This window comes from Anthonomus grandis, chromosome 18, assembly GCF_022605725.1.
Source record: "Anthonomus grandis grandis chromosome 18, icAntGran1.3, whole genome shotgun sequence".
In the NCBI taxonomy this organism is placed as follows: domain Eukaryota; kingdom Metazoa; phylum Arthropoda; class Insecta; order Coleoptera; family Curculionidae; genus Anthonomus; species Anthonomus grandis.
In genome coordinates this window covers 9,868,555-9,895,486 of record NC_065563.1, presented here as the reverse complement: position 1 = coordinate 9,895,486, position 26,932 = coordinate 9,868,555, and the positions used below count along the sequence as shown (strand labels likewise).

At 34.1% G+C, this 26,932-nt stretch overlaps 1 protein-coding gene across 6 annotated transcripts in view; it reads right to left on the bottom strand.

The window, feature by feature from the left end:
• LOC126747011 (probable G-protein coupled receptor CG31760) overlaps positions 1-26,932 on the bottom strand; it is a 165,254-nt gene that overhangs the window by 3,500 nt on the left and 134,822 nt on the right. For 4 of the 6 annotated variants that reach the window (XR_007664069.1, XM_050455479.1, XM_050455480.1 and 1 more), the window contains 8 exons: positions 21,755-21,890; positions 21,583-21,703; positions 21,277-21,409; positions 21,067-21,220; positions 14,834-14,943; positions 13,262-13,476; positions 13,062-13,200; positions 12,906-13,011 (listed from right to left, as the gene is read on the bottom strand). Coding sequence is in view for 5 of the 6 variants with exons in the window: in XM_050455479.1 (XP_050311436.1) it covers positions 12,906-13,011; positions 13,062-13,200; positions 13,262-13,476; positions 14,834-14,943; positions 21,067-21,220; positions 21,277-21,409; positions 21,583-21,703; positions 21,755-21,890 (1,114 nt within the window). In the remaining variant the exon portion in view is untranslated. Of the gene's footprint in view, positions 1-8,330; positions 8,817-12,905; positions 13,012-13,061; positions 13,201-13,261; positions 13,477-14,833; positions 14,944-21,066; positions 21,221-21,276; positions 21,410-21,582; positions 21,704-21,754; positions 21,891-26,932 lie in introns of those variants that run through there. The other 2 variants (XM_050455483.1, XM_050455482.1) reach the window with 2 other exon arrangements.

Genomic DNA, 26,932 nt, shown 5'->3' with positions numbered 1-26,932 from the left:
AGTAGCCATCCAAAGAATACCCAGTCTCCGACTAGAGAACAAACTTTAACTAATCAGACGTCAACCCACGTGTTTTTGCAAACTTTGCGCGTAACCTTGAAGGGTTTGAATGGGAAAAAAAGTGTTAGAGCACTGATTAATACGGGATCGCAGCGAACCTACATTTTGAGTCAAACTACAATGGAGTTAGGTTTGCATGTGAAACGCCGGGAAAAAATCATGCATTGTTTGTTTGGAGGCCTTGAAACCGTAAAGGATCATTATTGTTATGATATCACTATCACTAACGGTGAGTTTAATTATACTTTTGAAGCTGTGGACCAGCCAAAAATATGCGCCGATGTGTCTCCAGTTTTTTGAGACCCGTGGACCAGTGAGCTACGAACCTTAAATATTGAGATTCCCGATGATGGTGATGAGGGTCTTATTGAACTCTTGTTGGGAGTGGATGTATCCGGAATTTTATTGACTGAGGGCCGGCAACAGTTGGCGTGCGGGTTATTTGCAATAGAAACTACTGTCGGTTGGACGTTAATGGGGAAGATTCAAATTCAAAAAACAGATCACCGTGATAGTGCCTTAACAATGTTGAATGTTTTGACTATGGACGCCAAGATTGGTGACTTATGGGATCTTGAGGCAATAGGAATTAAACCGCCAGCTGACAAACATAGCCAAGAGGAAATGGCGGTGGCAGCGAAGGAGTTTTTCTTAGAAAATGTTACTGTTGATGACAACCATCGCTATGTAGTACGACTCCCCTGGCGTGATGATCACCCGCCGTTACCCACAAACTATATTGTGGCTCAAAAAAGGCTGTGTTCTACCGTATAGAAACTCAAAAATGAGGGTAATTTTGAACAATATGGTCAAATATTTAACGAGTGGCAGACTGAAGGGTTTATTGAGAAGGCAGCGGTTTCGGGTGATGTGCAGCGAGAACGTGGTCATTTCCTGCCTCATAGGCCTGTGATAAAACTTGAAATTACCACAAAAATCAGACCTGTGTTTGACGCCTCCGCTCGGGAGAAGAATGGTCCATCTCTGAACGACTGCCTGGAAAAGGGGCCTAATTTAATAGAGCTTATTCCTTCGATTTTGTTAAGATTCAGAGAAAATAAGGTTGGTGTAATCTCCGACATCAGAAAGGCGTTTTTGCAGGTAGGTGTAGATAAAAGGGATCAAGAATATCTAAAATTTTTGTGACTGGATCCTCAAGGTCAAAAGGTCGTTTTCAAGCACAAACGTGTCGTTTTTGGTCTAAATATATACCTTTTCTTCTTGCTGCTACTCTGGAATAAGTGTCTAAAATAAGTGTTCGAGAATATTGTGAATCTGAGTCTGCTTATTCTAGAGATACTTTAAAGCGGCTTAGTCAAAGTTTTTATGTAGACAACTGCGTAACAAGTTTACCAGATGAGAAGTCTGCTACTGAGCTTATACAAGAGTCCATAGTGATCATGGCGAAGGGTCAGTTTGACCTTAGAGGGTGGGAGCGTTCACACCCTAGTGAAACCCTTGAAGAAAATGAGAAGCCTTGTCCAGTTCTTGGCATAAATTGGACGCCAAAGGAAGATTTTATTGCAATTAATGCACATTTTCTACAGGACTGCATGGGCATCGAATATGAACAGGTCACTAAACGCATGATTCTTTCAGTAGCTCAACAGGTATTTGACCCAATTGGTTTTCTGTGCCCAACAATTTTGGTTCCCAAAATAATGCTGCAAAAATTATGGAAAGAAAAGCTTACTTGGGATCAGTCAGTCGATGAGGTTGTAGCAAAATCTTTTAAATCCTGGGTTAAAGCCTTACCTTATGTGATAAACATCAAGATACCACGCTGGATCCTGATTGGGGATAATGCTGCTGAAGAAGTGACTGTTCATACGTTCTGCGATGCATGTCAGGATGCCTACGCGTGTGCAGTTTTTGTTCGTGTTAAATTGCATCGAAATGTGTCAGTTTTCTTGCTCGCTGCCAAGTCCAGAGTGGCCTCTTTGAAAAAATCCGGATCAAAGATGACTATTCCTCATTTAGAATTATTAGCCGCTACGATTCGAGCTAGGCTTTATACGAATGTAGTTGCCAACTTTCAGAAGTACAGGTGTTTTTTCTGGAGTGACTCTTGCACCGTTATATCCTGGATACAAAGAAAGGAAGAGTGGGGAGTGTTCGTATGGAATCGAGTAGCAGAGATCCGAGGCCTAACTTCTGTAAAAGATTGGCGCCATTTACCAGGGATTCAAAATCCTGCTGACTTGCCATCTAGAGGGAGTTCTCCCAAGCAACTTTTGGACTCCAAATGGTGGGAGGTACCATTATGGTTATATGAATCAGAAGAGGACTGGCCGGCGGGAAATGTAACATGTGACGAAGAGGAGGTGTACGCGGACCGTAAGAAGAAATTGGTAACTACGCTGATCAATGTAGGTGGTACTAGTTTTTGGAACATTGACTATTTTTCTAAATCCGCGAAGACAATGAGAATGATGGCCCACCTTTTTCGTTTCATTCACAACACTAGACACCCCATTAATAGAATAGGTGAGGTAGTGAATTGTCTTTGGAAGAGCTTGAGGTAGCCGAAAAATTTATTTTTAAGGTGGTACAAAAGGAAACATTTACTGGAGTTAACGCCCCAAGAATAGCTAGTCTAAGCCCGTTTTGTGATGAAGAAGGCCTAATTCGCTTAAAATCCCGTGTATCTAACAGAAAAGACACACAAGACTATAGGTTTCCCATAATACTTCCAGCAAAACATTCATTCGTACATTTTTTGATTATGGACACACACCTCAAGTCTTGTCATGTCGGTACGCAGGGGCTGTTAGGTCTGCTTAGAGAAAAATATTGGATACTAGGGGGAAGAAGGACAGTGAGGTCAGTTATCTCCAAATGTACGATCTGCAAGAGATTGGACTCCAAACCTGTAGACGTGAAATCTCCTCCCCTTCCAATTGACCGAGTAAGAGACGCTATGGCTTTTGAAGTAATAGGCGTGGACCTAGCTGGACCACTATTCTTGAAAAATGGGCAAAAGGCGTGGATTTGTTTGTTTACATGCGCCGTTTATAGAGCTATTCATTTAGAACTTTGTACTTCATTGTCAACGTCGTGTTTTCTCCAGGCTTTTCGTCGTTTTGTTGCGCGACGTGGAAGACCAAAAACCGTTTACTCGGACAACGGTACAAATTTCGTTGGAGCGGAGAATGCTTTTGCCTCGTTGGATTGGGATATTATAGTGCGGGATTCTTCTAATCAAAGAATTCGGTGGCGTTTTAACCCCCCCACAGTTTCATGGTGGGGAGGGTTTTGGGAGAGACTCATTGGTGTATTAAAAAAATTGCTTAGGAAGACTTTGGGACGCGTGTCATTGGACTATGAGAAATTGACAAGTGTGTTATGCGAGTGCGAGTCGGTGGTAAACGCGAGACCCCTCACGTATCTTTCGGAGGACTCGAAAGACCTTGTCGCCTTGTGTCCGGCAATGTTTTTACGGGATCAACTCGAAACCGGTTTGCCTGATTGTGATTCGGTAGACAACGTGTCGCTGTGTAAAAGATTGCGCAAAATCCAATCTTTTCGTGAAAGTCTACGTAGTCGTTTCCGAGTCGAGTATCTTGGACAGTTAAAACTTCTTCATGATAAACAGGAAGAACGTAGTGTAAATGTTGGAGATTTAGTCATTGTTGGTAATGACAACACTAAAAGATTGGAGTGGCCAGTTGCTCGAGTTGTAGAGCTGCTACTTGGTAGAGACGGCAAGGTCCGTTTGGTTCGAGTCGAGACTAATCGAGGGCAACTGTTGAGGCCTGTCCAACGGCTATATCCGTTGGAGTGCTGCCGGATGTCAGAGCTGCCAGAAATCCAGTGTAATAAGGGCGATTCTGAGGGTCAGCCCGAGGGTGACTTACCAGTTCCTGTACCTACCTGTTCCGGTATCGGGGACACCGAAGGTCCACAAGATGAAGCCAGTGCGGGAGTGTCTTTTCGAGTGGAAAAGGGCAATAATGTAAAAGTTACTCGTGCGGGTCGGGTTTTACGAAAACCATCGCGTTTCGATGATTTTTAATTTGTCTCGGTTCGAGTGTAGTTTTAAGTTTTGTTTGTTAGCTATAGTATTTATAATTAAGTGTTTGGTCCACCAGGGAAATGTAAGATTGATAATATCTCTATTTTATGTTATGAGAAATCTTTTGTTAGGTATGTTAAAAATTTCTCAGGTGGGAGAATGTCCGCGACACTGACTTATTTATTTCACATTAATATGAATGGTTTTCTCAGACGGCGACACTGTTCACTGTTGATTTACGCCGGTGTTCTTTCATAAATGTTTTACCGATATTTAGTAGATTTGTCGCCTTTTTTATTTAGTATATTTTTTGACGGCTTATATCAAGTAAAGTGGTTATGAAGCTAATTAAACTCCTGGACAAAATTATCGCACCACTAGTTATTTTGTCAAGAAAATTTAAATAAAAATTAATATCAGTTAAAACAGTTATAATATCTTTTCTCGTATAAAAAGCAGAACTGGACAAAAACTATGTTTATGCTTTATCATGGAACATGCTGCTCGTGAGGAGTGAGAATACATCCGCAGGAAAGTTTTCATAATTTGATACGAGGAATGCTGCGAAGACTTCAAGCGGTCATTGCAGCTAGAGGTGGCAGGCAATACACGTTATTAAGAATTCATTATGGGTCTATTGTTTTATTTTTGTATCAAAATTGAAGTTAGTGAAAATCGATGCTTTTCCTTGTATTGAATTTAGTTACTTAAATCTCGTTTTGTTAAATAGAATATAATTGTTTTTGTTAATTAATAATGCATAGTTAACAATGCTTATAAGTTTGCTTATTTTTTTATCTTTATTAAAAAAAAATCTCTAAAAATCAAGTGGTGCGATAATTTTGTCCAGGAGTTTATTTAGTTTTATTTCCCTTTAACGAACGTCGAGGCCTTAAAACGGGTAGTTTTATACGTGCACGACAACATGCGTCTATCTGCCTCTTTAAAGCGGGGTTTCCACTTATGCAACTACGCCTGCAATACAGACGCGTGCGTCGGTTGAACGACAGTGGCGCGTAGACGCAAAGGGAGAGGCATGCCGAAAATAGTTGCATACGAGGCAGTTGCAAATAAACGCAAGTCGTTCGATCTGGTAGCGGGAGACACGTGCGTCTATCTGCCTCTTTAACGTTTTTTGTTAAAATTGTCACTACAGATTGAGGATATTTTATATTTAATTATCGTTTTGGCAATTTTAAAATTTAATATTTGTATGTGTAATAAGTAAGATGGAGTGGTCTAATGAAAAATTTATTGCGTTTGTCGAGAATTACCGCAGTTTTACTTGCCTTTGGAAGGCATCCGATAATAATTATAAAGACAAATTTAAACGAGATGATGCTCAACAATATCTAGCTGATAAGTGAATAAGTGGAGCTGGAAGGGATGATGTTATATTAGAGCCCAGCTGGTTTCTGTATAAATATCTTTTGTTTATTTTGGATGGAGAGGAGGATCGGCCAGGGAAAGAAACATTTTCAACTTTGTCAAAGCCATTAGAATGTATACAGGAGGATCAATCTAATGAGGTAAATTTATTTAATTCTAATTTAATTATTATAACAAAAACAAATAATAGACTCTATACACAAAATGTACAACACAAATCATACAGCTTGCCAAGGGACAGCTCCTTCATGAGACATAAAGTAGTTCATAAATCCGTCTCTTATATCTTTTGCTTCTTTTGTGGCATTTCTTCCCGTCCTTGCAAGGTTTGTAATTCCAGTGTCGTTTATAATTTCCTTTCTCCATCTTCCAAAAATCAAATTTCCATCTACATCAGAGTCGAGAAATTCTGAATACTGATCTGAGTAAGCCAAAAGCATTTTCCACTATACGTCGGGCTCTTGATAATCTGTAATTGAATACCCTTTTGGGAGATCCTTTTACCAAATCCGTTGCATAGGAATGGAAGAATGTGTTTTGTTAGTGGAAATGCATCATCCGCAACAAAAACGTATGGTCAGTGCCCGGTAAAATATTTTCATGCGGTAAATTGAGTACACCATCTCTTAAAGCTATATATAAAGAGCTGTTAGAAAAGACACCCCCGTCTGACATTCACCCTGGTCTACCGATATTTACATATCGAAAACAGTAATTAGCATCAACCAGTGCAAATAGGACTATACTAAAATATCCTTTATAGTTGTAATAAGAACTTCCAGAATTGGCAGGGCATTGGATGTTAACGTGTTTGCCGTCAAGGGCACCGAGGCAATGGGGAAAATTCCACCTTTCTCCAAAGAGTTTAGATATTTCTAACCATTTTTTATCAGTAGTAGGAAGCTGAAACAAAAACATCAATTTTAAGAAGTTTTCTTAATACTTACAATAACAGCTATAAACTATGTGTTACTTATAGACAGCCTAATTGGAAAAGTCTAATTTAAAAATTTTGTTTTCAGGCTCCAGAAGAAGGGAATGAAAATATTAATCACCAAAGTATCAGTGTTGACGAATCAGAACATTCTGTGACCTCACCTCCGTTAGTAAGTCGTAAAACGAATAATGAGGATAACAGTACCCCCAAACAAGGTTCGTCTTTCCAGAAAAACACGAAGATAGCAGATTACGACAAACCGAAACCTGCAGAGAAAGCTGTCTTACTCCTTTCGGAACCTCAAAAAACCTCGTACTCAGGCAATTGCGCAAATGCGTATAAATTCTCTCCTTTTCGAGATAGAAATGGAACAAGAGGACTCTATGGGCGTCTCTTCTAATCTAGTCTCCAGGGATAACACACAGGTCAACCTTTATCCCATAAGCAATCCGAATCCAAATGTGGTTAATCAGTATCGTCTTCGCCAAATGTCTATGCCGGTCCCTTTGATAGAGACTTGTCCTGCTAATACCGCCAGTAAACAAGCTTTTCGAACATACTCAGGATAGTCATTCCTGGACCAAGTAGTGGATCTACTATTATCTCCGACATGTCAACATCAAATGACCAATATGATGAAGAATTTTACATCACAAACTATTTGAACTTTAGCCGCAGCGGACAATAATATATTATATTATATGTTTAATCTGTTCAACGAGAGAAACAACACTTGACGTTTGGTTCCTATGTAAATTATGTGACATTTTTTATGTCAAGTGCTGTTTCTCTCGTTGAATAGACTATATTATATAAACTATTATGAAACAGTACTGTTTAATAAATAACAAAATTATTAAGAAGATATGAGTTTTTTTAGCCTTGTACATATTAGGTGCCAGAGACTTTTCTATGGGAAGCAATTTTATAAATATGGAACTAACTTTTTCAAATCACAGGCTTCGATTTTTGTTATAAATAATAGCAAAATAACTATAAAAACATATGAATTTTCTTTTCTTACCTGTACACAATCATGTAGAGCCTTTGCAATAGCTTGGCTAACAGCTTTTATTAAGCGAGATATACTTGGAGTTGAAACTTTAAAGGTGTACATTAAACTTGCAAATGTATCACCGCTCGCTATATATCTCAAGAATATTGCCAACCTTGTAGCTTCTGGAAGTGCTTCACGAAAATATATATTTTGTTTGCGTATTGCTGGGCCAACTAAAGTCAAGAGTAATTCAAAGTCAGACGGCGACATTCGCGTAAAGTTTTTAAACAGCGAGTTCTTAGCCAGTCTTATTTCATCTACAATACTCAAAGTTTCATTTCTCCCCTGCAGAAAAGGGTTTACCCAGCATGAAGGCTTTTTTCGTTTTCTTTTTTCCGCCTCAAAATCATTAACAATAATTGCTACTGCAGCAGCAATTGCACTAATTTGTATTTTATGCAACATCAAACAAACAAGACGAGCAGCACAACCAACACCAAATGTTTAAACAAATGTGGACATAAAGAGAGGCAATATTATTTAAAATACAAGACACAAATGGCAAGCACAGTTTTGCATGCGTTTGTTGTTCATGTTCCATGCGTAATTGCATGAATTCCATAAGTGGAAAGCCCGCTTAACAGTATATACGCAATATTGCAGCCATACAGATGCAACATTACACTAGCATTTCACTGATATATTGCATTTTCAACAATAATGAAATATTGTAACAATATTACAGTTACTACATATGTGCATTATTAAATTTACAATGTATGTGCGATATTGTAGCGATAAACATGTAATATTATATTTGTTATATTTTAAATGCAATGTTACTGTAATGTTGTAACAATATTGCAGAAGTAATATATCAAAAGAATTATTGCTGCAATATAACATGCCGACACGACGTGTTAAAGATAAAGACAAAAACTATATTTTTAATGGGATTAAAAACAAACACCTCTTTTTATAATAACATAAATTCATTAATAAAAGAAGCTTAAACACTAACACCAAAGCAAATATTCAAATAGTAATCCGCTTGCTTGGATACATTTTCGTGTTTGTCTGTGAATTTTATGGATCGCACGCTGAATAGCCCTGATCTCCCTTGTTAGGTCTTGACGTAAGGCTTCGAGATTTTGTGGCGTATTTTGATAAAGACGGTTTTGAAGAAATCCCCAAAAAAAGTAATCTAAAGGGTTTAGGTCGGGGCTTCTAGAGGACCATCGTACGGATCCTTGGTTTCCAATCCATTTGTTAGGGGACAATTCGTTTAATAAATTGGTGACGCATCGTCCATTATGGGGTGGTGCACCGTCCTGTTGCTACCATAGTTGACGTAATACATCCAAAGGTTCTTCCATTAAGTCCTTATTAATTCTGCATATCTTTCGGAAGTTTTCCTTCTAGAAAAAGCGGGCCGATAATTTTATTGTGCCACATACCGACCCATACATTAAATGATTGTCGTTCCTGAGGTCTTACTTCTTGATTCTGCCTTGGGTTTTCTATTGACCAATAGTGCCCGTTTGAGAAAACTCTAATTGAAGCTCGAGGATTATTATTTGCCTTAAAAACCATTTTACTTTGTACTCTGCAATGATTTTAAAACTTACAGTGTCTAAGATAATTTGTTCCTCTTCGGGATCGACTTGTCCATATTTAATCCCTAGTTTAACAAAACTTCCATATTGAGCTAAATTATTATCAATATTAGTAAAATAAGTGTAGCCAAAGAGATCGCCCTAGGAGCTTTCTTAGACATTGAGGGAGCATTCGACAATACATCATATGACTCAATCAACCGTGCGATAGCAGCACGATGAATACATACCATGATTGGCGGCTGGATAACCCAAATGCTAAATCATAGGAAAGTAGCAGCAAATCTCAACAGCACAACGGTTAAGGCCAGAGTGTGCAGGGGAACACCGCAAGGGGGCGTACTGTCACCGCTGCTGTGGAACCTTGTATCTGATATGCTTGATATGCTGACGATATAGTCATCCTTACACGAGGGGGTAGTCAGGCTCATGTATTCGAAAAAATGCAAAGAGCCCTGACTACTGTCGAGCACTGGTGTGAGGAAGAACAACTAAGGGTAAATCCCACAAAAACTACTCTAATTTCCTTTACCAAAAGAAGGAAACTAGAGCCCATTAGAAACATAAAATTTTATGGAGAAAATCTGCGACTTGAAGACGAGGTCAAATATCTAGGTATAACCCTGGATAAAAAACTCAGCTTCAAGAAGCATGTAATCCAGGCTACAAATAAAGCCACGAAAACTCTTATGTACTGTAAGAGAATGTTCGGTAGATCATGGGGACTGTCACTAAAAATGGTACATTGGATGTACACGACAATAGTTAGACCCATCATTACATACGCAGCACCTATATGGTGGCATGCGGCAGAAAAGAGGACTGTAATACAGATACTCAACAAAACACAACGAATAGCATGTCTGGACATAACAGGAGCGATGTCAACAACGCCGACTGCTGCCGTAGAGAACCTAATAGGACTAAGCCCGCTACACTTAGTGGTATATCGGGGGCGAAAAGACTGCTGTCAAATGGCGCAGCAATCCTATCGAAAGATGGGCACAATGCCTTATTTGACAAGATACAGGACCTTCGGCGCCTGGCCCTAAGAACAGACAGAACCAAGGTCACATACCTAGACAAACCTTTTGTCATCAAAGAGAAAAGGGGACCACTGGACGCAGAAGCGGACAGGCTCAGGCAAAGAGGTTACTCAGTATGGCACACGGCAACCAAACGATCCAAGATCGGGGTAGCTGTGGGCATGGTGGAGGACGAACAACAGGACAGACAACTCATGCTAAACCTGGGCCTGAAAACAACAAATTTACAGGCAAGCATAATAGGAATACCAACCTGTGAGAGAAGGGCTGCCAAGAGGCAAAACCTTTTCACAGGAGACCAGGCTGCAACACTTGCACTACAACAGTTCGAGACTAAGTCAAGGACTGTGCAAACCTGCTGGGAGGATCTCAGGAACCTCGCCGAAGCGCAAAATAGGCCAGATATAATCCTAGCAGAGAATATGGGCAACAATAAGGCTGCAAGAAGGGCTATCCAACTTGCAACTCAGGGAGCCAGCAACAGCCTGGTAGGCCCTGAACCAACATGTTGTGTCAACGATAAGACCTGGAAGAGGGAAATCGGCAACTGGCTAACAAACCAGAACAAATCCTACTGGGAACAGCTACCAAAGATGGAACAATCCAAACAACTTATAGGCAGCCCACCCTTCAAGAAGGGTGACAATATACTGGGCCTCTCCAGACAACAACTGCGAAGGGTTGCGGGGCTATTTACAGGCCATGCGCCCAGCAGGAAACACCTGCATACGCTAGGGAAATCAGTTACCTCGCTATGTAGGGGATGCAATGAGGAGGACGAAACAACTCTTCACATACTGTGCTTCTGTGAAGCATTTAATCAAACCAGGGCAACATTCCTGGGGGAAGAGAAACCCTCACCAGAGGGTATAAGAAATCTACCACTGGGCACAATCCTGGACTTTCTTAAAGCTACAGAATTGAACCTGTGGGACTAAACATATGGGACACAATAGGACTGCTTCTTAGCAGACCGCAGTGTAGGGAGCCACAAGGCACCACCCAGCGGTCGAGTTTTAGTGGGTACAGGACGAAACAGACTCGACACTGAGTCCCACACTACTGGGGGCGCCGCGTAACCAGTGTTCATAAAGAATTTCTCCACCGACCCAAAAAAAAAAAAAAAATAAGTGTAATGCGGCTGCTTCCAAAGTAGGAATATCCAAAAAGCAAATAGCGCTCACAAGCCATTTTTGAAAATCGATGCGACATATAATAAATCCTTATCATGTCTCTTTTTTCTTCGGAAGAAAAAGGCATTTTGGTTAAATACACATTAACGATTAGTGAAGTGAGAATGATGAAGTGAAGTTGAAGAATGCTAAAAAACTCGTTGATGACAGCTCAAATACGAAACGTCGGTTTGAAAATCTGACGTCACCATTTTGTAAAATAGATAAAGTAGCAATGAGAATGAGTAATTTATTTTGTTAAAAAATAAAAATGAAATCGCGAATATTCGGGTTTTTCCAAATAGGGGCGTTTTAATGAGTACCAAATTGCGCAACTTTGCCTTAATTTAACTGACCTCGTATCTCTATTAGTTTACGAGATCCCAATGGTGAGGCTCGAATTTGAGATACCCTGTACAAGCCTAAAAAACATTCCATAAGGATCAGTTTTTTTAATTCTTAATTAAGTACCTATTTATTTTCAGTAGGTATGGGACCACTATAAAAAAGGTAAAACTAGTATTAAAATTAATCAAATGTATTCTTGCGTGCATGTACGGGTTGTCAGGCATCACGCATTAGGTTGTAGCTAATTGTTCGGCAGCGTGATTCTTCAGAGTTTTGGATAAACGGTCACTAAATAAATTATGAAATATATATCTGGCCACCCTACATGCCTGGACATCTTAAATAACTAACCTTTTATTACGTACCTTCTTTAAAATTTAAATTTTACTTAAACCCTAAAGATTGTATTAAAAACTAATACCGATTTTATCTTTAAACTGGGGATAAAGTACCGTAAAAAGGCACTAACTGTGGACTCCTACTATCGCTATATTGAATAGTTAAGACCGAAGTTAACAGACGTCGCTGGATGGAGTGAAAAGTTCACGATTATGCGGACAACACAACCTCTAAGTGCGGGTATACACGATCCGGTTTCAACGGATGCGTTTCTACCGCATACGGATATACGCGATGCACACTGCGTTGAAAACGGATATGCACTAAGACAAATTCCAAAACTTAAATGCTTTGAGACTTTCATAGAGAGATAATGTCTTCATTGCTTAGAATCACTTGTGATCTTGAAGCAGAAAATCTTTTACGAGAGCCAATATAACATAAACATTGAAGGCATCCATATTTTGAAAGTAGAGTAGAAAAATCAACAATTTTTATACAAATATTCGGCAGTATAATGATATGTTTTTCAATTATTAAAGAATTTCTAAAAAATGATTTGGCGAATTGTTAGCTATGTTAAAACAAGATATTTAATGTAATAATTTGAGTGAAAATGACTAAAAACGCGCGTTACAACCGGAACGTGTATTGCCTCCTATTTTTAACCTGTGTGTTGTCGTACCAATGCGGTACCGCTGCGTTTCTACCGCATCCGTTGAAACTGGATCGTGTATACGCGCACTAAAAGGATCAATGAAACATAGTCATCAAAATCTTTCATCTAAATTTAAATATAAGTCTTGATAGAAAAATGTTCCCGATTTAGGCTTATGATATAAAAGTACCATAATAAGCAAAATGTACTCAACAGATCGTTAATATTAAATCTTAAATACATATGATTGCTTATTTCAACATCTTAAGATGCAAAAAAGTGGACGCCCTGTACAGTAGATAAAGCAAAAAAAAATAAATTAATATACCTTTGGCCCAAACACAAGAGCAATGGTCGTAGTGGTAGACAACTGAGTGCGTACGAACCCCAAAAAGTACTTTATATCTGGTCCTGCCCTCGGGAAAATGAATAAACTACAAAAACATTTAAAAAATCCGCAATAAAACACAGAAAAAATACTCACTGAAAGGCTATCATTAAAATGTTCACGATGGCAATATTATAGATGGCATAACTGATGAGCCTCGCCTCATTATACAAAGACTCGGCATTTCTCACGTTATAACACACCCGTATGCCCCATGCCAAGAATAAAACTTCCCCTAAAAAAAACAGGAAAAGCATATTTCCCGACTTTTTTTTAATAAGTTAAATTGGCCTCACCTATAGCCAAACTGTGATCCCACCAATTATAGACGCATTGCTTAAACCTGAGTCCCTTATTGTCCATTATTTCTTCCGCTGTGGGGGTGTCGGATAGGGTCCAAGTGCCCAAGTAAATGAGCATTATGAGTAAAATCGGAACCATCCATTGGAGGAGCTGTTTGTCTGTTAGTTTTACTTTGTGGGCTGATTTTACCCGGTAGGTAAGGGAAACCCTAGGAAAAGTTTAATGCTGAACTATATTATCAACTTATCATTAAACTTTGTAAAAGAGTTCATCCCAGTTGAGTGTAAGTATAAATGATAATTAGATACATAAACGGCCTCACTTAAAAAACATTTTTTATTTACAGGGTGTACCGAAATTACATCGCAATCTTTGTCTAAAAATAAGGCAAAAACTTCATATAGAGGAATCTTAAAAAGTGAATCGTTTTCATGTTACCGGGTGTTTTATAATTCCTACTGAAGATGGTTTTTTTCTTAATATTTTCGAAACGCCTGGTCGTCATTTTTCGAAATGTTTATCGTATTGTACTGTTATTGTTACTAACTGATTTTATAACATTTTATACTAAAATGTATACAGGGTCGCTTAAAATTAGTGGTCAGCAAAGATAAAATTGTCATAATATTTTTCTGGTTACTTTTTACTTATTTGGATAGTAAAATTTAAAAAAATCAACAGAATGGCTTCTTTTGGCAGGTGTGGACGTGCCAGATAACTTATGCCGCGCAACAAAATTTGCCGAAGCCGAAGCCGATGCATTTACCGACGCTTGTCGGTAAAATCAAAGAGGCCGAAGCCGATTTGAGCAGTGTGGTCATAGTTTTTAGTTCAGTTAAATTTGTTGGTATTTCTTGTTTAGTCGTGTCGACTGTCGGGGTAGTAGTTGAATCTTGAAGCAATTATTGGCGTCAGTATGGAATGATCCCAGGAAAAGTTTTGACGTTAATTGAGTTGTACCGTGAGCGTGCTGTTTTATGGGATGCTGGAAATAAAAACTATAAAGACAGAAACAAACGCAATGATGCTCTGACAGAAATAAGTTTTGCCATGGATGTACCAAAGGATGAAATATTATGAAAAATAAAAAACTTGCAAAGCCATTCATCAGCGGCTTTGCCGATCGGAAGCCGGCTTCGGTGTGGACACGGCTTTAGACTTCTTTAGGCATTTGGCGCATCTCTTCTTGCTTCGACAAGTGTTTTTTACATGTCCCTATCTAAAACAGGTTCTGCATAAAAGTACTGGTGCTATGTAAATATTCGCGTTTGTTCTCTAGGTTACTAGGTACTAGGTCCAAGGATTGATAAGGAATTAAAGATAAGGAAAGTTAGTAGGTATAACAGCTTTGCTGGTATCTAGACTTACTGGTATGAAAGCATGTAAGTTTAGCCATGAACTGTTTTTGTATACATTTTAAGTGAAGTTAGGTTATGCATACCGTAAATGTAAAAATAAAAACATTCTGTTTTCATGACTTGGACGTTGCCATTGCACATTAAATCGATCTCTAATTAAGAATTAAACTAAAAATTGTCTAAATTTCCAAAGAAAACGAAATTTACCTCCATGTTTTCATAAGTAGTGCGGTATAAGTGACGCAAAATCCCAAATGTCTGGTCCATTTGGTCGCTATACAAAAGTAGGTGTCCAAAACCGGAAATATGGCACCCATCTAAAAAGTTACATTGAAGCCATCAAGCGTTATTCATCAGGTATAATCTAATAATAAATAATATAACAAATGTTCGCCTATTTTATTTTAAAATAAACAACTACACTGACAGTAGTGACTGTTCAATTGACACACGTCAAAGTTATGCTCCTCCGACAATCCAATATGGCTGCCCTAACTGAAATACCGGGGGAGAACACAAATTTCTTCTATAAGAATTCATATTTTTAACTGTTTATCTTAGGTTCTAGTAGTCATAATTTAAAAATTATTAATTTATTAACTAGTGTCAAGACTACTTTACTATTATTTGAAAAAATGACGAAAATCGATGCACTAGAAGTCAAAATATTAAAATTCTTAGTCCAGGAGTGCCTGTAAGAAACAATATAATTTGTCTCTTATTGGCAAGTGAATATCTTAGGTTTTAGTGGTAAAAATTAAAAAATTATTATTTTGTTAATTAGTGTCAAGACTACTTTAGTCTCATTTGAAAAAATAACTAAAATCGATGCACCAGAAGTCAAGATATTAAAATTCTTAGTCCAGGAGTGCCTGTAAGAAACAAAAAAATTTGTCTCTTATTGGCAAGTGAATATCTTAGGTTCTAGTAGTCAAAATTGAAAAATTATTGACTTATTAACTAGTGTCAAGACTAGTTTAGTTTTATTTGAAAAAATTACTAAAATCGATGCACTAGAAGTCAAGATATTAAAATTCTTAGTCCAGGAGTGCCTGTAAGGAACAAAATAATTTGTATCTTATTGACAAGTGAATATCTTAGGTTCTAGTAGTCAAACTTTAAAAATTATTAATTTATTAACTAGTGTCAAGGCTATTTTAGCTCTATTTGAAAAAAAGACTAAAATCGATGCACTATAAGTCAAGATATTGAAATTCTTAGTCCAGGAGTGCGTGTAAGGAACAAAAAACTTTGTGTCTTATTGACAAGTAAATATCTTAAGTTCTAGTAGTTAAAATTAAAAAATTATTAATTTATTAACTAGTGTCAAGGCAATTTTAGTCTTATTTAAAAAAATTACTAAAATCGATGCACTAGAAGTCAAGATATTGAAATTCTTAGTCCAGGAATGTCTGTAAGGAAAGAAAAACTTTGTGTCTTATTGACAAGTGAATATCTTAAGTTCTAGTTATCAAAATTTAAAAATTAATAATTTATTAACTAGTGTAAAGACTATTTTAGTCTCATTTGAACAAATAACTAAAATCGACGCACTAGAAATCAAGATATTAAAATTCTTAGTCCAGGAGTGCATGTAAGAAACAAAAAAATTGTCTCTTATTGGCAAGTAAATATCTTAGGTTCTAGGATTCAAAATTTAAAAATTATTGATTTATTAACTAGTGTCAAGGCAATTTTAGTCTTATTTGAAAAAATTACTAAAATCGATGCACTAGAAGCCAAAATATTAAAATTCTTAGTCCAGGAGTGCCTGTAAGGAACACAATAATTTGTCTTTTATTAATAAGTGAATATCTTAGGTTCTAGTAGTCAAAATTTAAAAATTATAAATTTTTTAACTAGTGTCAATACTACTTTAGTCTTATTTGAAAAAATAACTAAAATTAATGCACTAGAAGTTAAAATATTAAAATTCTTAGTCTAGGAGTGCCTGTAAGAAACAAAATAATTTGTCTCTTATTGACAAGTGAATATCTTAGGTTCTAGTAGTCAAACTTTATAAATTATTAATTTATTAACTAGTGTCAAGGCTATTTTAGTTCTATTTGAAAAAAAGACTAAAATCGATGCACTATAAGTCAAGATATTGAAATTCTTATTCCAAGAGTGCGTGTAAGGAACAAAAAACTTTGTGTCTTATTGACAAGTAAATATCTTAGGTTCTAGTAGTTAAAATTAAAAAATTATTAATTTATTAACTAGTGTCAAGGCAATTTTAGTCTTTTAAAAAAAATTACTAAAATCGAAGCACTAGAAGTCAAGATATTAAAATTCTTAGTCCAGGAGTGCCTGTAAGGAACAAAATAATTTGTATCTTATTGACAAGTAAATATCATAGGTTCTAGTAGTCCAACTTTTAAAATTATTAATTTATTAACTAGTGTCAAGGCTATTTTAGTTCTATTTGAAAAAATGACTAAAATCGATGCACTAGAAGTCAAGATATTGAAATTCTTAGTCTAGGAGTGCGTGTAAGGAACAAAAAACTTTGTGTCTTATTGACAAGTAAATATCTTAGGTTCTAGTAGTTAAAATTAAAAAATTATTAATTTATTAACTAGTGTCAAGGCAATTTTAGTCTTATTGGAAAAAATGACTAAAATCGATGCACTAGAAGTCAAGATATTGAAATTCTTAGTCCAGGAGTGCCTGTAAGGAACAAAATAATTTGTCTTTTATTAATAAGTGAATATCTTAAGTTCTAGTAGTCAAAATTTAAAAATTATAAATTTTTTAACTAGTGTCAATACTACTTTAGTCTTATTTGAAAAAATAACTAAAATTAATGCACTAGAAGTTAAAATATTAAAATTCTTAGTCTAGGAGTGCCTGTAAGAAACAAAATAATTTGTCTCTTATTGACAAGTGAATATCTTAGGTTCTAGTAGTCAAACTTTATAAATTATTAATTTATTAACTAGTGTCAAGGCTATTTTAGTTCTATTTGAAAAAAAGACTAAAATCGATGCACTATAAGTCAAGATATTGAAATTCTTATTCCAAGAGTGCGTGTAAGGAACAAAAAACTTTGTGTCTTATTGACAAGTAAATATCTTAGGTTCTAGTAGTTAAAATTAAAAAATTATTAATTTATTAACTAGTGTCAAGGCAACTTTAGTATTTTAAAAAAAATTACTAAAATCGATGCACTAGAAGTCAAGATATTAAAATTCTTAGTCCAGGAGTGCCTGTAAGGAACAAAATAATTTGTATCTTATTGACAAGTAAATATCATAGGTTCTAGTAGTCCAACTTTTAAAATTATTAATTTATTAACTAGTGTCAAGGCTATTTTAGTTCTATTTGAAAAAATGACTAAAATCGATGCACTAGAAGTCAAGATATTGAAATTCTTAGTCTAGGAGTGCGTGTAAGAAACAAAAAACTTTGTGTCTTATTGACAAGTAAATATCTTAGGTTCTAGTAGTTAAAATTAAAAAATTATTAATTTATTAACTAGTGTCAAGGCAATTTTAGTCTTATTGGAAAAAATGACTAAAATCGATGCACTAGAAGTCAAGATATTGAAATTCTTAGTCCAGGAGTGTCTGTAAGGAACAAAAAACTTTGTGTCTTGTTGACAAGTGAATATTTTAGGTTCTAGTAGTCAAAATTGAAAAATTATTAATTTATTAACTAGTGTCAAGGCAATTTTAGTCTTATTTGAAAAAATGACTAAAATTGATGCACTAGAAGTTAAAATATTAAAATTCTTAGTCCAGGAGTGCATGTAAGAAACAAAAAAATTTGTCTCTTATTGGCAAGTGAGTATCTTAGGTTCTAGTAGTCAAAATTTAAAAATTATTGATTTATTAACTAGTGTCAAGGCAATTTTAGTCTTATTTGAAAAAATTACTAAAATCGATGCACTAGAAGCCAAAATATTAAAATTCTTAGTCTAGGAGTGCCTGTAAGAAACAAAATAATTTGTCTCTTATTGACAAGTGAATATCTTGAGTTCTAGTAGTTAAAATTAAAAAATTATTAATTTATTAACTAGTGTCAAGGCAATTTTAGTCTTATTTGAAAAAATGACTAAAATCGATGCACTAGAAGTCAAGATATTGAAATTCTTAGTCCAGGAGTGTCTGTAAGGAACAAAAAACTTTGTGTCTTGTTGACAAGTGAATATTTTAGGTTCTAGTAGTTAAAATTCAAAAATTATTGATTTATTAACTAGTGTCAAGGCAATTTTAGTCTTATTTGAAAAAATGACTAAAATTGATGCACTAGAAGTTAAAATATTAAAATTCTTAGTCCAGGAGTGCATGTAAGAAACAAAAAAATTTGTCTCTTATTGGCAAGTGAATATCTTAGGTTCTAGTAGTCAAAATTTAAAAATTATTGATTTATTAACTAGTGTCAAGGCAATTTTAGTCTTATTTGAAAAAATTACTAAAATCGATGCACTAGAAGCCAAAATATTAAATTTCTAGTCCAGGAGTGCCTGTAAGGAACAAAATAATTTGTGTGTTATTGATAAGTGAATACCTTAAGTTCTAGTAGTCAAAATTTAAAAATTATTGATTTATTAACTAGTGTCAAGACAATTTTAGTCTTATTTGAAAAAATGACTAAAATCGATGCACTAGAAATTATTGATTTATTAACTAGTGTCAAGGCAATTTTAGTCTTATTAAAAAAAATTACTAAAATCGATGCACTAGAATATTAATTCATTAACTAGTGTCAAGGCAATTTTAGTCTTATTTGAAAAAATGACTAAAATCGATGCACTAGAAGTCAAGATATTGAAATTCTTAGTCCAGGAGTGCCTGTAAGGAACAAAATAATTTGTCTTTTATTGACAAGTGAATATCTTAGGTTCTAGTAGTCAAAATTTAAAATTTATTAAGTAATTAACTAGTGTCAAGACTACTTTAGTCTTATTTGAAAAAATGACTAAAATCGATGCACTAGAAGTCAAGATATAGAAATTCTTAACCCAGGAGTACCTGTAAGGAACAAAAAACTTTGTCTCTTATTGGCAAGTGAATATCTTAGGTTCTAGTAGTCAAAATTTAAATATTATTAATTTATTAACTAGTGTCAAGGCAATTTTAGTTTTATTTGAAAAAATTACTAAAATCGGTGCACTAGAAGTCAAAATATTAAAATTCTTAGTCCAGGACTGCGTGTAAGAAACAAAATAATTTGTCTCTTATTGGCAAGTGAATATCTTAGGTTCTAGTAGTCAAAATTTAAATATTATTGATTAATTAACTAGTGCCAAGGCAATTTTAGTCTTATTAAAAAAAATTACTAAAATCGATGCACTAGAAGTCAAAATATTAAAATTCTTAGTCCAGGAGTGCCTGTAAGGCACAAAATAATTTGTGTGTTATTGATAAGTGAATACCTTAGGTTCCACTAGTCAAAATTTAAAAACTATTAATTTATTAACTAATGTCAAGGCAATTTTAGTCTTATTTGAAAAAAATACTAAAATCGATGCACTAGAAGTCAAGATATTGAAATTCTTAGTCCAGGAGTGCCTGTAAGGAACAAAATAATTTGTCTCTTATTGACAAGTGAATATCTTAGGTTCTAGTAGTCAAAATTTAAAAATTATTAATTTATTAACTAGTGTCAAGACTATTTTAGTCTTAATTGAAAAAATTACTAAAATCGATGTACTAGAAGTCAAAATATTAAAATTCTTAGTCCAGGAGTGCATGTAAGAAACAAACTAATTTGTCTCTTATTGGCAAGTAAATATCTTAGATTCTAGTAGTCAAAATTTAAAAATTATTAATTTATTAACTAGTGTCAAGACTATTTTAGTCTTAATTGAACCAACAACTAAAATCGATGTACTAGAAGTCAAAATATTAAAATTCTTAGTCCAGGAGTGCCTGTAAGGAACAAAATAATTTGTATCTTATTGACAAGTGAATATCTTAGGTTCTAGTAGTCAAAATTTAAAAATTATTGATTTATTAACTAGTGTCAAGGCAATTTTAGTCTTATTAAAAAAAATTACTAAAATCGATGCACTAGAAGTCAAAATATTAAATTCTTAGTCCAGGAGTGCCTGAAAGGAACAAAATAATTTGTCTCCTATTGAAATCACATCGTTGAGTTGGCGTCATAAAGGTTAAAAAGGGGGATTAATAAAAGTAATTAATTACTGGCCTTTATATACACGTGCTCCCTTATAAATGAACATATTTTTTTATAAAATAAAGCAACGTGCAAATAAATAATAAACTGGAATTAAAATCGTTTTTATTCTGTTTCGGAAACGAAAACAACCCCCGGCCGAGGGTAGTTAATCCAATTTCGGGTTACATCAGCGAAAAGTTAACTTTATTATTATTTAATTAAATGGAAATTATCGGTTTATGTACGCGCGCAGTTTTAACACGAAATTTTATGCGTTCGACAGCAGTAACAAATGAGGAATTTTAAATCCTTACCTCCAGGTACATAAAAGCGCATCCCAAAAGGGTAATACTGAGAAATATCGGGCTGGCCACCTTAAACACCTTCAGTTTGCGATGCTTAAACATGAAACAGTTCAACACCAAAGTGCAAAAAACACAAAAAATACTGATAGAGAGCAAAGTAATCCTAAAAAAGAAAAACCTTTTTCAAATCCAAATGCCAGGATTAATGTACGTACGTACCTAAAGGGCCAATGAAACGTTGCCAAACATGGCGATGGGTCAGTGCAAAAATGACAACCTGGCGCGCATGCCTGACATTGGAAGATCGTTTCCCATGTGTCACTTGAGTTTTCAACATGTTCTTCCCATGCAACTAAAAAAAAAATTGTGTGAACTTATTGCTACATGGTATATGCCAAATGTCATTACAATTCTTTGTCTATTAGATACATTTTTAAGAGAATGCCACGACCTAGAGGATGGCGCTAAACGTTATTTGTTCTATTGAACTGTCATTGCTAACGTCATAGAAATGCCCTTTTTTACCTTCAACCAAAGTCCCATTAAAAACCCCTCCGTGGTGCGTAGAGAAGTACCCGTCGCGACAACGACATTCGTACCGACCCCTGGACCATGAGGGCACTTGAGCTGCAGACTTAAAAATGCACTAAAACCCATAAAAAAATTATTTAGTTAGAAAAAGGGTTGATCGACTTACTTCAGTTGTCAAATTATGACACTTATGCGACCCGTGGAATATGGACAGTGCGTTAGTGGGCGTCAAAGGGCCACTTTCGCACTGGTCTACTTGCAGATGGGAGATGTCTACGTCCAGGCTCAGAAACCCTTTTAATCTGAAAGAAAAAAAATTATGTTATTGGAGGCAACCCGATTGACTAAGCTATTGAGGGAGAGGAAGTAGTGGAATGTTTCTGTAGCAATTTCGAAAAATTTTGGAAAAGTTCATTCATGCATTATTCCGTGCCCAGATCTGTTCTGACCACTTTTATGGGTCTATATATAAAAATAAAATGTTCAAAAATTGCTTTGACTAATGTAGATGCTTCTTTATTAGGTATTGGTTGCTTAATAACGTATTTAATTAATTCACATGGTATGGTTACAGCGTAAACATTTTCCAAATTTAATTATTGATATGGGCCGTAATAGTATTAATAAAAATCATGTCTCGCGAGTGCGTTATTTATCTGACACTTTCCAAAAATTTGTCTCTTATTTGCAAGTGAATATCTTAGGTTCTAGTAGTCAAACTTTAAAAATTATTGATTTATTAACTAGTGTTAAGATTATTTTAGATTTATTTAAAAAATGACTAAAATCGATGCACTAAAAGTCAACATATTGAAATTCTTAGTCCAGGAGTGCCTAAAACGAACAAAATAATTTGTCTCTTATTTGCAAGTGAATATCTTAGGTTCTAGTAATGAAAATATAAAAATTATTGATTTATAAACTAGTGTTAGGACTACGTTAGTCTTATTTGAAAAAATGACTAAAATCGATGCACTAGAAGTCAAGATATTGATATTCTTAGTCCAGGAGTGCCTGAAAGGAACAAAATAATTTGTCTTTTATTTGCAAGTGAATATCTGAGGTTCTAGTAGTCAAAATTAAAAAATTATAAATTTTTTAACTAGTGTCAATACTACTTTAGTCTTATTTGAAAAAATAACTAAAATCGATGCAAAAGAAGTTAAGACATTAAAACTCTTAATCCAGGAGTGCCTGTAAGGAACAAAAAACTTTGTGTCTTATTCACAAGTAAATATCTTAGGTTCTAGTAGTCAAAATTTAAAAGCTATTGATTTATTATTTAGTGTCAAGGCCATTTTAGTTTTATTTGAAAAAATAACTGAAATCGATGCACTAGGAGTCAAGATATTGAAATTCTTAGTCCAGGAGTGCCTGTAATGAACAAAAAACTTTATGTTTTATTGACAAGTAAATATCTTAGGTTCTAGTAGTCAAAATTTAAAAATCATTAATATATTAACTAGTGTCAATGCAATTTTAGTCCTATTTGGAAAAATTACTAAAATCGATGCACTAGAAGTCAAGATATTGAAATTCTTAGTTCAGGAGTGGCTAAAAGGAACAAAATAATTTGTCTCTTATTTGCAAGTGAATATCTGAAATTCTAGTAGTCAAAATTTAAAAATCATTAATTTATTAACTAGTGTCAAGGCAATTTTAGTCTTATTTGAAAAAATGACTAAAATCGATACACTAGAAGTCAAGATATTGAAATTTTTAGTCCAGGAGTGCCTGTATGGAACAAAAAACTTTGTGTCTTATTGACAAGTGAATATATTAGGTTTTAGTAGTCAAAATTTAAAAATCATTAATTTATTGACTAGTGTCAAGGCTATTTTAGTCTTGTTTGAAAAAATAACTAAAATCGATGCACTAGGAGTCAAGATATTGAAATTCTTAGTCCAGGAGTGCCTGTAAGGAACAAAAAACTTTATGCCTATTGACAAGTGAATATCTCAGGTTCTAGTAGTCAAAATTTAAAAATTATTAATTTATTAACTAGTGTCAGGACTACTTTAGTCTTATTTGAAAAAATGACTAAAATCGATGCACTAGAAGTCAAGATATTAAAATTTTTAGTCCAGAAGTGCCTGTAAGGTACAAAAAACTTTGTATCTTATTGACAAGTGAATATATTAGGTTTTAGTAGTCAAAATTTAAAAATCATTAATTTATTGACTAGTGTCAAGACTATTTTAGTCTTATTTGAAAAAATTACTAAAATCGATGCACTAGAACTCAAGATATTTAAATTCTTAATTCAGGAGTGTCTGTAAGAAACAAAATAAATTGTCTCTTATTGACAAGTGAATATCTTAGGTTCTAGTAGTCAAAATTTAAAAATTATTAATTTATCGACTAGTGTCAAGATTGCTTTAGTCTCATTTGAAAAAATAACTAAAATCGATGCACTAGAAGTCAAGATATTAAAATTCTTAGTCCAGGAGTGCCTAAAACGAACAAAATAATTTGTCTCTTATTTGCAAGTGAATATCTTAGGTTCTAGTAGTCAAAATATAGAAATTATTGATATAGTAACTAGTGTCAAGACTATTTTAGTTTTATTTGAAAAAATGACTAAAATCGATTCACTAGAAGTCAAGATATTAAAATTCTTAGTCCAGGCGTGCCTGTAAGGAACAAAATAATTTGTCTTTTCTTGGCAAGTAAATATCTTAGGTTCTAGTAGTCAAAATATAAAAATTATTGATGTAAAAACTAGTGTCAAGACTATTTTAGTCTTATTTGAAAAAATTACTTAAATGGATGCACTAGAAGTCAAGATATTTAAATTTTTAGTCCAGGAGTGCCTGTAAGGAACAAAAAACTTTGTCTCTTATTGATAAGTGAATATCTTAGGTTTTAGTAGTCAAAATTTAAAAATTATTAATTTATTAACTAGTGTCAGGACTACTTTAGTCTTATTTGAAAAAATTACTAAAATCGATGCACTAGAAGTCAAGATATTAAAACTCTTATTCTGATTAAAGTGTCTAGACTATTTTAGTCTTATTTAAAAAAATCACTAAAATCGATCCACTAGAATTTTATAGTGGTTGTGTCCTTTTGATGTTGGTCACCTTGAACATGTTCAGTGTTGCCAACCAAAGATATATTAAATAGCGGTAACGAAGTTGACGACGCTTGACGTTTGACGTGTGATTTGTCATTAACTTAAATATAAAGTCGTGACTCGTACAGTGTCGTGCCTTTCTTCACTTTTTATATATTATATAAAAAATCATACTTTAAAAAGTTAACGAAGGTACCTTAAGCTTACAATGCCTTAAATTTATATCCTTAAAATATGACTCCGCAGCAGGATATTGTCCATGTTCTGGAAAGCTTTCATTTAAGGAGTATAGTATTCGTTAGGTCGCGAAACTAGTTGCCAGTAAATGGACATTTGTGAAACATTTATAACTCTTCCCTGCCTGTAAGGAACAAAAAACTTTGTGTTTTATTGACAAGTGAATATCTTAGGTTCTAGTAGTCAAAATTATTACTTTATTAACTAGTGTCAAGACCATTTTAGTCCTATTTGAAAAAAATTACTAAAATCGATGCACTAGAAGTCAAGATATTGAAACTCTTAGTCCAGGAGTGCCTGAAAGGAACAAAATAATTTGTCTCTTATTTATAAGTGAATATCTTAGGTTCTAGTAGTCAAAATTATTAATTTATTAACTAGTGGCAAGGCAATTTTAGTTTTATTTGAAACAATGACTAAAATCGATGCACTAGAAGTCAAGATATTTAAATTCTTAGTTCAAGAGTGTCTGTAAGGAACAAAATAAATTGTCTCCTATTGAAAAGTGAATATCTTAGCTTCTAGTAGTCAAAATTTAAAAATTATTAATTTATTAACTAGTGCTAAGATTGCTTTAGTCTCATTTGAAAAAATAACTAAAATCGATGCACTAGAAGTCAAGATATTAAAATTCTTAGTCCAGGAGTGCCTAAAACGAACAAAATAATTTGTCTCTTATTTGCAAGTGAATATCTTAGGTTCTAGTAGTCAAAATATAAAAATTATTGATTTATTAAGTAGTGTCAGGACTACGTTAGTCTTATTTGAAAAAATGACTAAAATCGATGCACTAGAAGTCAAAATATTAAAATTCTTAGTCCAGAAGTGCCTGTAAGGAACAAAAAAATTTGTGTCTTTTTGGCAAGTAAATATCTTAGGTTCTAGTAGTCAAAATATAGAAATTATCGATGTAATAACTAGTGTCAAGACTATTTTAGTTTTATTTGATAAAATGACTAAAATCGATTCACTAGAAGTCAAGATATTAAAATTCTTAGTCCAGGCGTGCCTGTAAGGAACAAAATAATTTGTCTTTTCTTGGCAAGTAAATATCTTAGGTTCTAGTAGTCAAAATATAAAAATTATTGATGTAAAAACTAGTGTCAAGACTATTTTAGTCTTATTTGAAAAAATTACTTAAATGGATGCACTAGAAGTCAAGATAGTTAAATTTTTAGTCCAGGAGTGCATGTAAGGAACAAAAAACTTTGTCTCTTATTGATAAGTGAATATCTTAGGTTTTAGTAGTCAAAATTTAAAAATTATTGATTTAATAACTATTGCCAAGATTACTTTAGTCTTATTTGAAAAGATAACTAAAATCGATGCACTAGAAGTCAAGATATTGAAATTCTTAGTCCGGGAGTGCCTGTAAGAAACAAAATAATTTGTCTCTTATTTGCAAGTGAATATCTTAGGTTCTAGTAGTCAAAATTTAAAAATTATTAATTTATTAACTAGTGTCAAGATTACATTTAAAAAATATAATATTTTAACAATGTCTGGAATTTATATATTTAAATTATTGTTATACATATTTAAAAATCAAGAACATTTCTCCAACGTAAGCGATTTTAATAAATATAATGTTAGATGTAAGGATGCTCTTTATTTGCCAAAATTTAACTTTGTTTATTTTAAAAAGACCCCCTTTTATGAAGGAATTAGCTTATTTAATCAACTCCCTCCTTCGTTAAAACAAATAGATAGCTTTAACATATTTAAAAATAGACTAAAACGGCTTATTATACGTTCTGTCGTCTATGATATCACCGAATTTAGCAACATGTTGAAAGTCACTGCTGCCTAGTCAGTATCTGTACTTTGTTTGCACTGTTTGTTGGTACTTTTGTGGCTTTTATAGTTTCTAAGTTTTAGATGTGTGTAATTAGGTTTTTTTTTTAGAATAGTTTGACTCTTTTAAATTAATTAATTAAGATTATCAGTTTCTTTCTCCTGACTTGTCTTATTCTATTGTATATGTAGTATCAAATGACCAAATAAATCAGTAATCAGTAATCAACCAAGAGC